The sequence below is a fragment of the Hyla sarda genome, chromosome 8 (assembly GCF_029499605.1).
Source record: "Hyla sarda isolate aHylSar1 chromosome 8, aHylSar1.hap1, whole genome shotgun sequence".
Classification (NCBI taxonomy): domain Eukaryota; kingdom Metazoa; phylum Chordata; class Amphibia; order Anura; family Hylidae; genus Hyla; species Hyla sarda.
The window spans coordinates 25,940,977-25,957,034 of NC_079196.1; the positions used below are offsets into that span (position 1 = coordinate 25,940,977).

At 40.2% G+C, this 16,058-nt stretch overlaps 1 protein-coding gene across 7 annotated transcripts in view; it reads right to left on the minus strand.

Moving 5' to 3' along the window:
• LRP1B (LDL receptor related protein 1B) overlaps window positions 1-16,058 on the minus strand; it is a 1,569,499-nt gene that overhangs the window by 282,636 nt on the left and 1,270,805 nt on the right. For all 7 annotated transcript variants that reach the window (XM_056534716.1, XM_056534714.1, XM_056534720.1 and 4 more), the window contains 3 exons: window positions 9,011-9,203; window positions 6,537-6,662; window positions 4,456-4,584 (listed from right to left, as the gene is read on the minus strand). In XM_056534716.1, the coding sequence (XP_056390691.1) occupies window positions 4,456-4,584; window positions 6,537-6,662; window positions 9,011-9,203 (448 nt within the window). The remainder of the gene's footprint in view (window positions 1-4,455; window positions 4,585-6,536; window positions 6,663-9,010; window positions 9,204-16,058) is intronic.

Sequence of the window (16,058 nt, forward strand, 5' to 3'; positions counted from 1 at the left end):
CTCAATAAAAGCTATGTTTTAGGGGCGGAGTTGCTGACACATGGTTTGTGACTGGGGCTTTATGCCCATGATCTGGTGGTGTCAATATAAGGATTGGCCCTTAATCCACTTTAGTGGATTCTGGAATTTTGTCTGCTCAATAGGGCCCTACTGCAATCTCAGAATGAGGCTAAATCTTCCCACTGAGCGATTCCGCCCTTACCTTCCGAGACGTTCTAGGTAAGGGCTTTCTCATTAAATTACAGGCTGCAGAAGTGTCCAGCCTCAGTCGGTGATGGCTGAGCCGACTCTGACTGCCAAGACCAGTTCATCATGGAAGGTGGGGGCCAGAGTGCTCAAGGGGAAGAGTTTAATTCTTTAAGAAGAAAGATTATCATAATTAGTATAAAAATGTTTTCCTTTGCTAAAAATGGTGCATATTAGAGATGAGCAAATCTCCCAAGAATCAACTTAGGTCCGGTGTGGCACCATTTCCCGGACATTATACAAAACAAATTGTACAGTAGCAGGGACTCCTGTCAAAGACTGAGCTGTTGAGCCCAGTACAGAGGATCAGTCCAAGCAAATGTAGTGAGTGGAAGCTGTGATGCATACAACAGTGTTGATTTTAGGCTACTCAGTTTTCAAGAGAATCTGTATTGTATCCTAACGAACCCAACTTTTTTGAAGAAATCTGAGCTAATCTGACTTCTTCGGATTCAAGCTTTATAGACAAAATTGTGTGTCCAGTGGCCACTGTGGTCTCTTTTGCATGCACTAAGTACGGCTGCATTCACATCATGTTTTGAAGGCTCTGTCAGACTGTTCGTTGGTATTCTGTCAAACAGGCATGCTGACAGGCCCATACACTTCAATGAACCACATGTAGTCAAATTATTTCTACAATCATTTCCTTTCAACAACAGTCGGGCAAAAAAAAAAAATGGCCGGCTTTTTCTTTTTTTTTTGTCATTAAGCTTAATTGAACTCAATGGAAAAATGTTTAGTAATGTGCACAATGTGTTATTGAACAGTTGGTATTTTAGAAATAAAATAAAGATTCTGCAAAGGGTGGCTACAGAAAAGCAGTTTTTTTTCTTCTACTTAATGTTAAAACTGGAAATTTGCAGAGAGAATATAGCTGCTGGTATATATTTTACTACGTGAACCCAATTTTCAAACAATTTAATATTACATCGCCCTCTGAAATAAATTACAGTTTGTCGCTTTCAGCTATACAAACTTTTCAAGCAAAAAGAACAGCGAAAAAAATGTTTCTTTAAGGGGCCGTGAACTTTTGCACTTGTGATGGAAATGCTTTTTCCCTGCAGTCACAAGGAAGAACTGTCGATCTGTAAATAGCCAGGGGTGTCCATTATAGAAAGGTGCTGATCTTATCTCAGTTCTACATACTCTACATTTACAAATTCTCTCCAGCATCGGCAACCCAAAGACAAACATTACAATTACCAAAAAAGAAAAAAATATTTACTATCTTATCACATTTTCTTTAAATATTGAATATGTTACCGCTCCATGTAATGTTTATACTATGCAAAATACTATAAAGCTTGTTTGGCTTTGTAAGGAAAGGGAAACAAGGAAAGAGGGAATATTTCTCATGCAGATTTATAGAAATGCACTTAGGAATTGTTGCATAATTAATATAGCTGTATAAACATTTATCTAAAAATAAAGTGAGAAGCAAAAAGAAAAGAAAAACAGAGGCCCTTAAAATTAATATAATAATAATTATATATTTATATATATATATATATATATATATATATATATATATATATATATATATATATATATATATATATATATATAATTATAGAAAATATGACTTCACAATTAAAGTAAAAGCAATGAATAAAATCCAATTTTCATAGCTCTAAAAAGTCTGATCATTTAAATAATCAATTTAAGATTTAAATTATTATAGTTATTATTAATAACAACAATAATAATAATAATAATAAAAGTCAAACAATAATAAAAAAAATATAAATGTATTTATATATTTATATACACACACACACACACACACTCACTTGGCGCTTTATAAGGCATACCTACTGTTAACACAAATAGCTAGTCAGCCAATTGAATGTCAGCAACTCAATGCATTTAGGCATATAGATGTGGTCAAGACAACTTGTCGCAGCTCAGCACTGTCGCAGCTCAAACTGAGCACCAGAATGGGGTAGAAAGGGGATTTAAGTGACTTTGAGCATGGCATGGTTGTTGGTGCTAGATGGCTTGTCTGCCTATTTCAGAAACTGCAGGTTTACTGGGATTTTCACGCACAACCATCTCTGGGGTTTACAGAAAATGGTCCGAAAAAAAGAGAGAATATCCAGTGAGCGGCAGTTGTTTGGACAAAATGCCTTGTTGCTGTCAGAGGAGAATGGACAGACTGGTACAAGATATCAGGAAGACAACAGTACCTCAAATAACCATATATATATATATATATATATATATATATATATATATATATATATATATTATACTTTTTTTTTACTTGAATAATCAGAACATTTCTTTCTTTTTTTCTTCTTTTTCTTTTTTTTGTTTATTATGCACAACATGTTTTCAATCTAGCATAAACCTATAATAAAAATGTTTGTTGAGTGGATTTCTGATGCCCAGTGATAGGTCTTGGAGACCTTCTAAAAGCCAAGTTGTGAATTTATTTTCAGACACAAAGTCATAAAGGCATAAAAAAAAATGATTTCTGAAATTATGCCTACATAGAATTTCTCCATATCTAAATATGATTTCTTTTTAACCATTCTGTTTTAATGTTTTTGAATACCAAGATGTTTTGTGTTAGAAGTTACTGAAGCAAACCCTGCAGCTGTTGTCCTGTGGAGATCTCATGACAATACTTTCTGATGGGTTTCTGTCAAGTTCACAACAGTCATCAGGACATTGCATAGACTAAAATGACCTTTTATGTCGATTTCCATGCCTAAATGCACATACCGGAAACTAGTCAAACCATATAATTAATGGAAATTTGAATTGAGATTTGCATGCAATACAGCTTGTTTAAATGCAGCCTCGGGGGTATAAAAATGAGATAAGCCAGAAAAAAAATAACCCATAATGCTAAGAAATAAAATTTACTGGTAGAAAATACATATTACATCTGTCAAGATTTGTTTTGGGTCCTATTGGGAAGATATGATGTCAGATTGGGTTCAGTTCCAGAATCTGATTTGTATGTGCCTCGCTATTGCACAAGCAAAGTATGTACAAGAGCAGGGACTCCTTTCAAAGGTGGGAGTCCTTTCTCCTGTACAGTACACTGAGCACCTGGGTCGGTTGCAGAGCACCTAGCCCATGGAAAAAGGGATTGAAAGATGCAAACATTACAGCCTTTTCACTTACGTCCTGGCTGTTCAGTTTACATGAGCTGGGATGAATGAATCTGAAGCAAAAAAAGAAAACGATCGGATTTTGATGAATCCAAATTATTGTTTTTGTAAAATTTGGACTGAATCAGATTTTTGTGGATTCTATTTGTTCATCTCTAATTGCTAAACAATATATTTGATCTGATGGTGTATCAAGATGAAATGCAGAGTCCTAGGCACCGCCCTCTATCACCTGTAAATTAGCCCGCTGGATACATGTTGATGTATAATGCAGTGTCCCAATGTCCAACGCATCTGGTGAGTGCTTCGTTCATTCTTTGAATATACAGTATATTTAATCTGATGTTACCTTGTAGATGAGTCTATACTTATCTTTAATTTGGTTAATTACAGTTTCTCATTTAATCAATTCAACACAATATCACTACGTATGTATACCAAAGGAAACAAAGGTGCTCTGCACTCACCGCTAGATGCTGCTTAAACGGCTTCTATCTCGGTCTGATGCTCCGGCACGGCTCACAGGACTGCGTGGGGCGCTCAGAGGTGACTGCCAGCGGTTTCACGCATAGGAATTCGCTTCTTCCGGCCTCCTTCGGAGGCCGGAAGAAGCGCATTCCTATGCGTGGAACCGCCAGCAGTCGCCTCTGAGCGCCCCACGCAGTCCTGTGAGCCGTGCCGGAGCATCAGCCTTAGATAGAAGCCATTTAACCAGCATCTAGTGGTGAGTGCAGAGCACCTTTGTTTCCTTTGGTATACATACTGGTGATTACTGTTCACTTTGTTCAAGCACCGCCGCTGCTGGAGATCACTTGGCTACCTGTCCAGGTGCTTTATTGTCCTGCTGAGGGTCTGTGTTTGTGAAATATCAGTGCCACTTGTTTTTTCTATGGTTGTACAATATCACTACGTGCTATCAGATCACTTAATAGACGTCATCTACATAACAATTACTAGATGTCTATAAACATCGACAGAGTGTAATGCTATAAGTAGACATAGGCACGGTTCAGCTGTCATGGTTTATAGATACTTTAAGAACACATCTGCACATAATGTAGAGATGTTACATTTAGTTAAAACTCACCACAGTAGGAATTCTTTTCATCTGACCTGTCTTTACAGTGGGCAATGCCATCACAGGTCAATTCATACTCAACACATTCACCATTCCCACATTCAAACTCGGAAAACATGTTGCAAGATGAATTTCTGGCTGAAAAGATAAACCAGAAAGAATGGGTCAATATGTGCAGTAGTCCATTTGTATGGGGAAAAAAATTGTAATACAGAACATTGAACATTAAAAAGATTGTGTAAAATACTAATATTGTTTTTGGATAATTCATACCATAGTAGCAAATCATGTGACCATGTGGCTTATACGGGGCCCTTTGGAGAAGGGTCCAGCCCTGATCGGTCCCATTTAATTTTCTATTGGTAAAAAGTTTTTTTTTGCTTAACCCATCTCTATAGTTATTTGTGTTTTCAACAAATTAACATAGCGTGGTATTGACTAATTAGTCATAGAAAGCAAAGGGGTAAAACGCAGACCTTTCTGTTTTGGTGGGCAACATTGGATACTACAATAGGAGGCCAGATTTGACCTTTGCTATGGAACCCCCTCTCTTTTATGTATACCACTGTACACCCAAGCTGTATGTGACCATGGAGTCCTAGCCTTAGGCTCTGTTAAAGTGTTTGTTGGAGGTTTGGAGCCTCCATTGTACAGAGTGGGCCATTTATATGGCTACATCCTAATAACATGGGAATGGTTGGTGATATTAACTTCCTGTTTGTGTCAAATTAGTATATGTGAGGGGGGAAACTTTTCAAGATGGGTGGTGACCATGGCAGCCATTTTGAAGTCGGCCATTTTGAATTCTACTTTTGTTTTTTCAATAGCAAGAGGGTCATGTGACACATCAAACTTATTGGGAATTTCACAAGAAAAATGATGATGTGCTTGATTTTAACATAACTTTATTCTTTCATGAGTCATTTACAAGTTTCTGACCCCTTATAAAATGTGTTCAATGTGCTGCCCATTGTGTTGGATTGTCAATGCAACCCTCTTCTCCCACTCTTCACACACTGATAGCAACACAGCAGGAGAAATGCTAGCACAGGCTTCCAGTATCCGTAGTTTCAGATGCTGCACATCTCGTATCTTCACAGCATAGAAAATTGCCTTCAGATGACCCCAAAGATAAAAGTCTAAGGGGGTCAGATCGGGAGACCTTAGGGGCCATTCAAGTGGCCCACGATGACCAATCCACTTTCCAGGAAACTTTTTTATCTAGGAATGCTCGGACCTGACACCCATAATGTGGTGGTGCAGCATCTTGCTGGAAAAACTCAGGGAAAGTGCAGCTTCAGTGCATAAAGAGGGAAACACATCATCATGTAGGCCACTGGATATGCAAAATTGCTACATGATGATGTGTAAAACCAAGCACATCATTGTTTTTCTTGTGAAATTCCCAATAAGTTTGATGTGTCACATGACCCTCTTCCTATTGAAAAAACAAAAGTTGGATTCAAAATGGCCGACTTCAAAATGGCTGCCATGGTCACCACCCATCTTGAAAAGTTTCCCCCCTCACATATACTAATGTGCCACAAACAGGAAGTTAATATCACCAACCATTCCCATTTTATTATGGTGTATCTATATAAATGGCCCACCCTGTAGATTCCATCATATTTGATGGAAGAGTATCACAGCATGCAGTACCATTTTTCTGATCAAAACAATGGACACCATGATGAACCCTGAAAGATCCCATTATTTGTTAGTGATATGTAACAGATTTATCTCATTATTTATTCCATTTTGTGCTCTTAAGATAGAACAGACAATTGGAACTCACAATGCCGATGCAAGCACAGCCTTAATATGACTAATCATAGCGAGAGTATTACTATCCCTGAATTGTACTGTTTATGAATGCAAAACAATACAAAAGGTACCGGTGTCACCAGCCTTCACAGCAGCTGCACCCTCCGCACTTTTATTGTTATTTTTTACTTTACACAACAGAAAATAAAAATGACAGCTGAACGACATGCAGTATGTGAGTAAACCTAAAAGATGCCACATGCAATATTAATGCGCTATAGCACTTGTTTTCTTTGCACTGTCTCCGTCTAGAATATATTACTTACTCACACATCTGTTGTCATCTAATAATACTCGGTCTCCTCTACACGAACAGTTGACTCGACCATCGGCGGTAAGAAGGCAAAGGTCATGGCAACCTCCATTCATGTAGGAACAGGGCGACAATTCACCTTAGGGAAAACAAATGTGAAAAATATTCCATAAATGATTCACATTAATACTGCTAGCCAGAAACGTTCTTTATAGATATGTATATATATATATATATATATATATATATATATATATATATATATATATATCGTATATTGTCTGACAATAACTTTTTGTTAGAGTGGCCCCTCAAATATAAAATAATCACATGGTGTCTGCCTGCTGGGACATTCATCAATCACCTGTAATCTACATGTGAAGTTGGCAGCAAATGTTCAATTCACCTGCAGCACCACCACAGTATAATTTAAAGGGGTAATCCGGGCAAAAAAATTTTATCCCCTATTCAAAGGATAGGGGATAAGATGTCTGATTGCGGGGGCCGGCTGCTGAGACCCCCCGTGATCTCCATGCAGAACCTGCTTTCTATGCGGATGCTGAATCTCCAGTTTCGGAAATCTCCGGGGTTTCCGGGACTGGGAACGTGATGACACGCCACGCCCACTCCATTCATGTCTATGGGAGGGGGCGTGACAACCATCACGCCCCCTCCCATAGACATGAATGGAGGGGGCGTGCATGACGTCACGTCCACAGTCCCGGAAACCTGGATGTTTCCGAAACTGGAGATTCAGCACCCGCATAGAAAGCGGGTGCTGCAAGGAGATCACGGGGGGGGGGGGGGGGCGGGTCTCAGCAGCCTAAGGGAGTAACAATTTGTATAAAATTAGTGCACATCACCAGGATGATAGGTCTTCCTATCAAAATGGCGAAAAGAGTCTGAGGTCCCTTAAGCGTATTCTCTGCACAATGGTGCGCCCAACCAATCACTGTGCAATGAACTAAAATATAGCTAAATTCAAAAGAAACACTGTACAGAAGCAACACCTAAATAGTGCTGCTGTTCCCTTAAAGAAGAACTTCTGCTTCCCCCCCCCCCAAAGTATACAAACCAATTATCACTAGTCCTTCAGCACCATTTGTTTTATTCCAAAACTGCTATAAATGGTTCATCTGATCATCAGTTTGATCCACAGAGAATCACAATGTTTAATGTGTCAGAGGAAGTGGTCTGTCCTGGTTTAGTTGACTTCTGTTAAACTACAGACGTCAGACTCTCCTGGCAGCTCCCAACCCCCTCCCACCCAGGTCTATCTGTATACTGCTGCCGTTCTCACTATGGTATCAGGATATATAGTAGTTATACTCCTCCCCTCCAGCTCTACCTGTATACAACTGTCGCAGCTATCTCTATGTGGTCAGGATATATAGCAGCTATACAGTAACTATACATTTTCCGTGAGGCTGTGTTTCTGTATTTGCCATGCTTTTCCCAATGTGGTGTTATTTACTGAAATTGTGGAAGAAGATTTATGAGAAATGTTGGCAGCATGAGAAAATTGTTTCTGTTTTGAAATAGGAATTAGTATGGCTAAAAAAAAAAAACTATAACTGTCACATCAGCTAAAATGGGTAAGCACATAGCATACACAAGAACCTATACATTATTTGGTAATAATAGCCTGTTCTTAACTATACAGTATAAGTAAAATAAAAAAAATAAAACAACTGAGTACCTTCTTAATCTGAGGATTGTGGGAGCCACCGCATATGCCATCACTCTATGGAAGACCAAGTGATGACATATCCTAGCAACAAGCTATCACTTACCATCATGGGAATACATACACCACATGCAGAATTTCTGTGACAGAAATGTTTTGTGACAAATTCTACATAGAGTAGACTTTATATTTACTTCCAGTGAACTGAATGTGATATACTTTTCCCAAACTTTTTGCAGACTGTCTTAGCTTATGAGTCATTGTCATGTGGGAAAAAGAGGGAAAAGTAAAATTTGCTAGTGGGCATATTACAATATAATGTGTTGGATTCTGTGCATCGTCTGAAAAGCTATGTATGTCAAAATTATTCAGTTTTTCTTAGCAGGATGGTATTGGGCTGACAGAACTGGCACTTTATAGACTAAATAGATAATAAAGGAACAGAAATGTTTCCTCTCTAAAAGCTCTCCTTTAACTAACTTAAAAAAAAAAACATGAATGTGATATAAAAATATTTTTTCCCCTCCCTTGTGAAGTTTAGAAACTAGACCACACTTTAATGCAATGACACTGTTTGTTTGCAATACTATTTCTAACCACATGGAGTGCTGTTTAGAGGCAACATAGTCACACAACATTTTCACTAAAAAAGTGTGGAACAATATTGAGAAATCACCACCTTGTGGTATGACTACAATGATGGTTATTTGCATTTTCTTATCCAGAAACAGACATTTTTCAAAACACATTTATATACAGTACATAAAACATAAAAAAAAACATATTATATGTCTACTTACAGCTATTAGTGTCATTGGCCACAGCAATGATCCCCATTGGTTGATGAGGGATATCTGCTCGTAGAACCTTTGTTTCCCCTCCTGTGTATTTGTTGGATCGCAAAATTGCTCTTCTTACCCAATCTGACCAGAATATATAATTATCATATATAGCCATACTGAGGAATGTACCAGGTCCTGATCTTACAATTACCTGCAAGATATACAAGAAAAAAGTATAGCAAAAAAACAATAAAAAATTATAACAATTATACATCCATTATCATAACAGCCTTCTAACCAATCACAATTCTAGTCTAGACTTCCCATCTTGTAAAGTTATTCCCACAGTAAAGGGGATAGCTATCTGATCACAGGGGGCCCTACCATTGCTGACCCTCATGATCCCGAGAATGGGGATCTGAGTCTCCCTTTAGAAGGGGCACTGCTGTTCCATTAATTTTCTATGAACACTGCTGGGGTAAGCTGAGTACAGCAACTTGCTTTCTATGTGGCTCCCAAAGAAAATCAATGGAGCAGTGGCATGCTTGTGTGACCCACCAACTCCTTTTTATAGGAGACTCAGGTCCTCTTAATATAAGAATGCTGGCTCTCTGGTGTCATCTAATAGAGGTGGCATCCCAGCAAGTCATTGCTTGATTGGACATGACTGGGGATTATTAGCCAAGCTAGAATATGTTCTAAAAGGAAGAGCTAACTTCTTTTTGCACCAATTACCAGGCAGAGAGTGGTGCCTAGAAATGCTTATTCAAGAGAATTGGGCCAGTCATCTTATGGAATCTTTTGTGCAACAATTTAAAATATCATTGTCAGCCACACATTGCCCTGTCTAAATAGGGGATGTGCAGTCAGCAATGATTCATTTAATGGACCACACAAAGGACCGGCTGCACAATTGATTGAGCCTTGTAAAGACTCTTCAAACAAGTGCCAACATCTCATTTTCTGCCTCCAATCTGGCAATCAAAAGAGCTCTTACTCATCTATAGATACTTTTGCCAACAACAAAGACCTCTCTCCTTGCTAGTTAACATCCTTCTTTGTAGAACCCCAAAATAGCTGTCTACAGATGAGTCTTCCTATAGGATGAGATTCTGACTTGCCTACTAATTCTCAGTTATGTTCCTTGGTTCTTAAAGGGTAGGGGATAAGATGTCAGATCGCCGGGGTCCCGCTGCTGGGGACCTCCGGGATCTCGGCTGCAGCACCCACCTGTACGGCTTCCACCTCACACCAGCAACACTGGAGGCTTCAGATCCCGACCACAATGGCGGACGAGCGTGACGTCACATTTCCGCCCTGTGTGACATCACGCCCCGCCCCCTTAATGCAAGTCTATGGGAGGGGGTGAGACGGACCTCCCATAGACTTGCATTGAGGGGGCAGGGCGTGATGTCACACGGGGCAGAGTCGTGATGTGACGCTCGTCTGCCATTGTGGTCGAAATCCGAAGCCTCCAGCGTTGCCATTGTGAGGTGGAAGCCGTACAGGTGGGTGCTGCAGCCGAGATCCCAGAGGTCCTCAGCAGCGGGACCCCGGCGATCTGACATCTTATCCCCTATCCTTTGGATAGGGGATAAAATGTCTAGGGGTGCGGATTACCCCTTTAAAGCACGGATGTTACTCCAATAGCTGCCACCAGAGTAAGCAAGCTGTTTTTTTTTTCCTGGAGGAGAGCTACTTTACATATTTCTTAAACATTCATTATTATCCTACCTGTTATGACAGAATGCTGAGAATACTGAAAAGTGATCTCTATAGAATAGAAATTGTTAGTTTATTGTTAGGTTTAGTGGCCTTTAAATTGCAGGATTGTGTCACACTTTCTTTTAAAAATAAGTTTTTGATGTAAAACAACCAATTATTTTGTATAATATATTTTCTTTAAATCTGTATTTTCGAGAGAGGTTAGAAAAAAAAGACATCCAGTTTGTTGATAGCAACATGTGCACAGTTACAGAAGCTATTAAGATGGAGGCAACTGATTGTTACACTACAAACACCTTACCTTGTCAGGGTGCAAAGTGAAAACATGCGGGTAGAGACAAAGGTAACACGAAAGCAAGTGTTTGTGGATTTTTTTAAGATAGCAATGGGAAATCAGGGGTTGGGGTTAAAATATATAATCTGGAAAAGGGATGACAACATTTGGGGAAATGAGGCACTTGTACAAATACCCCAATTATTACAGCCCTAGTTTCTGAATAAGAACTACAAAACATACAAGTAACATTAAAGAAGAGCGTTATATGAGTTCTGGAACCACAAAATAGGAGACATCACAAGCAGTTTGCTAATTATGTAGTGAAAACAGCAAATAAGCAAAGACAGCAGAGACATCTAAAACCCATCACTGACCCAGGGGAAATACAGCATCTAATAAGTAAAGAAGGCTAGGTGGAAATAGATCATTGGGATGGTGACAGCAAGAGGGAAATAGAAGTAGAAAGTACAGATTAGGTGATAAACTTGAAATATCTACTAAAGATTGGGGCAATTTTCTGTTTCTTTGGCTTGTTGTGAATTCTTTACTACAAACAATAGAACAGGAATACAAGAGACAGAGATGTGACAGAGAAATATATTCTTTATTTGGATTACTATGTGTATATTTCTTTCCAGGATCTAATAAAAGTTGATCAACTTTGAGTTTTTCAAACAGAGCGGAGGTGCTGGAAAAGTCAAGCAGAAAACCATTACCAGATGTAAAGGCCTGCTATAGACAATTTGTTTGGCAACATAAACCATCCAAAACCACATATATACCATGTTACAAAGGTCTTGGTGCCTCTCAGACATGGAAGTTTATGAAAAATGCAGCAGAAATCCAACAATCAGTGGGTTGCTGAATTTTCAGACTTTTAAGTAAGGTAGTGCCCTACATCAAAGCTTCTCCCATGCGAACAGAGACAACAAATGTTGTATGAAGGAAGGTCTTGAACAGCCAAAGTCACCATAGGAAGAGGGCTTTATATATAGCCTGTCACATTGAGCAAGGATACCAGCAGCCCTGAGTTTGCCCGAAGCCACTTTCCCTGCCTACTTGATGATCCATCCTAAGCGATGAACCCTCAACTGGGCGATGATCCCTTTTCTGAGTAAGGTGCAGGATGTAGCAATGCCAAAAACAATAAAACAAATAGTGCAGAAATCAGGGAGCACACCAGGACACAATGAGTTTAACAGACTTAGACCAAAGAGTAAGCGCAAAATGCAGGGAATTAACACACAGACAAATAAAGAGATATCAGACAGACCAAGTCAAGATACTTCAAGTAAGTTTGGAAACAGGCCAGGGTACAAAAACCAGGAAGACATCAAGAAATACAAACAGGTGGGGTCAAGCAAGCCAAGGTCAGAACCAGGAGGACTACAAGGTATATAACAACAGGCCAAGAATAGTGAAGAATTAGCAGAAGTCGGATTAACAAAAATGGGCAAGAACGATTGCTGGTGAAAGAGGTATGAGCTGTGGTCACAAGCAAGGCCTGGAGGCTGAGCAAGGATTTAAATATTCTGCTTCTGGAAGGTATATATGCCAGCACTGCTGCTAATGGCCCAGCTAGCACACCTCCCTACTGGCCCTACCTACTATTCACTGTGTGACGAGGGGCCCTGCAAAGTGCTGGGCTGTTGCCATGGCAACTTGGGGACAAAGCCCCTATGGTTGAGTTTGTTACATTACCCCTTTACTCTTATGAATACTAGTGACAGTGCTACTGTTTCTTCTCTTCTGTAACCTATAACCCCACTATGATGTGTGGGCAACAGGTAACTTTTAATATAAAGTAAAAAAATGAAGTTAGCTCAATTTCAATGTAAATCCATTCACTCCATTTGCATAAGTAATGTTTAAGGCTTTACCAACCAATTAATTCAGACCCATGTGTAAAAATACTTTGAAGTATAGGCAATATTAATCTGCCTTGTTTGTAAATTAGGGATTGGGATATTGATTTTTGGAATAAGTTAATAAGCTTTAAAATCCCAACGTGCTTGAATTTAGTATTCCCTTCCCTGTTTATAATGCAGCAGGGAGATTTGGGGTAATCTAGAAAAGTCATATTTGTGCAAGTATTTTCTTAAGAGCAATTAAAGCCACCATTTCACATGAATAGATTAAAGGTTGTGCAATACTCAGCTGAATTCTATACCCGAAATAACCAGAATTGTCTACGGATGGCTCGATATGTCAGTCAGTGCTCCATTTCAAGCCTCTTTTAAAAAGAGACATGTTTCTTAAATTGGTCAGACAGGAAAATACCATCTGGCTTGCAAAACCAGTGCCACACCTGTTGTGTTTTGTGTGTTTTTGTAAGGTTAGCCTAATTTACTTCAATAGAGTTATACTCCAATGCCAGACAAAACCCATGGACAGGCATGGTGCTCATCAGGGTTCTACCTCAAGGTAAGGTCTGTGAGTCGTATGTGATCACTGCAACACATTGCCCTAGAATTACTGCAGGTACAACCACAAGACACCAAAAGTCCCCGGAACAACTCTTCTCTCTTTCTGCATTCAAGAAACAATATTATAACTGATAGAAATCATAGCATAATGTGAGGCATCATTGAAGCTTCATAGAACTAGTTAGCTTTACATTAATATTACCAGTAATTATAAATAGAAATTATCAGTGAAGTGTGATTTTTACATAGGAATTTAAATTTGATCATAGAATTTAACTTTTTACTTAATTTAATACAATGATATTATTAAATGTAATCTCCCTTGTTCCCTCTTCATTCCATATTTACTCCTGCCCTTAACTTTCCCTTCATTTCTCCTTCTGCCTCCCCATCCTTCCTTCTTTCCTTTCTTCCTCATTCTGTCTTCTTCCTTCCTTCATTTTTTCCTTCCTACCGCTACTTCCTTCGATTCTTTCCTTCCCCCCCTTCCCCCTCCTTTCTTCCTTTTTTCCCTTCACCCCCTCCTTCCTTCCTTTCTTCCCCCTTATTTCCTCCCATTCTTCCTCCCTTCCCCTCCCGCTTCCTTCCTCTCCCCTCCCTCCCTTTCTCTCTCTCTCTCTCTCTCTCTCTCTCTCTCTCTCTCTCTCTCTCTCTCTCTCTCTCTCTCTCATTCTGACAACCTTCCACCTTTTTCTCATGTTACTTCTTGTTTTCATTGTTTCCTTCCTCCCCCTTCTATGCTGTTGAAATAAAAAATGCATTCTCTATGGCATTCTCTATCTGTAGCATCTCACTTCCCTCAATGCTTTAAATACCCCCAATAAAGTAAAAACATGCAAGTAAATTAATAAAATAACACAGTAGTAAAAATCACACCTCCCTTCCTTCTAAACACTTTGTTTAATTTTGGGAAGCTTCTCCACCTTATCAACCTGCATCACTAATGAACTTAATGTTTTATTAAACTTTAATTAAACTTTAATTATGCGCTAAACTTTTAACTCTTCCTTATGAAAAATATTTTTTTTAGTAGACTAAATAATAATAATAATAATAAAAAGAACAGCCCTGATTCTGTCCTCTTGTGATTACAGACTAACCCAATTTTGTAGTAAGGCCAGAAGAATAAATCAAATAAAAGAGAATGGTATATTTTTACATTGCTCTACTGACCAATGGGAATTTTAATGATACTTAACCCCTTCCCGCAGAATGTCATATATAAACGCCGGGTTGTGCAGTGCGTTCGCGCATCCCGGCGTTTATAAATGACATTCAGTTAACCCGGCGATGCGCAGCATCGCACGGGTTAACTGGCAGAAGTCCCGCTGTTTCCAGCAGGGGACAACTTCTGCTTCACCCCCAGGACCATCAATTGATGGTCCTGGTCAGCGATCACTGTGATTGGTCCCTGTGGACCAATCACAGTGATCTGGGGTGAAAGTTCAGATCCCCCGCACTGCCCGCCCCTGGAAGTCGGGCAGAACGGGGGACGAAGGCTGCAGGGGCTCGCGGGGACCTGCGTCATTCGGGGGGAACACGTGGGGACCGGCGGACTTACCTGATCCAGCGGCGGGACCGAGGAGCAGCGCGGGACCGGCCACGTGGACAAGCAGCGACCGGTAAGTATGTGGTCCTCAGAGGCAGCAGTGAAGATCTTCACTGCTGCTTCTAGGAGTCTGAAAACTACAACTCCCAGCATGCCTAGACAGCCTTTGGCTGTCTGGGCATGCTGGGAGTTGTAGTTTTGCAACATCTGGAGGGCCCCCGTTTGGAGACCATTGTATAATGGTCTCCAATCTGTGCTCTTCCAGCTGTTGCAAAACTACAACTCCCAGTATGCACTGACTGTCCAGGCATGCTGGGAGTTTTAGTTCAGCAACATCTGGCCCTTCAGATGTTGCCGAACTACAACTCCCAGCATGCCCTTCAGCTGTCTGGGCATGCTGGGAGTTGTAGTTTTGCAACAACTGGAGACACACTGGTTGGGAAACATTGTTTCTAACTCAGTGTTTCCTAACCTGTGTGCCTCCAGCTGTTGCAAAACTATAACTCCAAGCATGCACTAACAGACCATGCATGCTGGGAGTTGTGGTTTTGCAACAGCTGGTGCACCCCCCCCCCCCCCCCCCGTGAATGTACAGGGTACATTCACATGGGCGAGGCTTTTACAGTGGGTTTCTCGCATCTTGAGATGCAGCAAATTTTGCGCTGGGAAACTCGCTGTAATCCCCCGCCCATGTGACTGTACCCTAAAAACACTACACTACATTAACACAAAATAAAATAAAAAGTTAAAAACACTACATATACACATACCCCTACACAGCCCCCCTCCCCCAATAAGAACGTCCGGTACACCACTGTTTCCAAAGCAGAGCCTCCAGCTGTTGAAAAACAACAACGCCCAGTATTGCCGGACAGCCGTTGACTGTCCACGCATGCTGGGAGTTTTGCAACAGCTGGAGGCACCCTGTTTGGGAATCACTGGCGTAGAATACCCCTATGTCCACCCCTATGCAAATCCCTAATTTAGGCCTCAAATGCGCACGGCGCTCTCACTTTGGAGCCCTGTCGTATTTCAAGGCAACAGTTTAGGGCGACATATGGGGTATCGCCGTACTCGGGAGAAATTGCG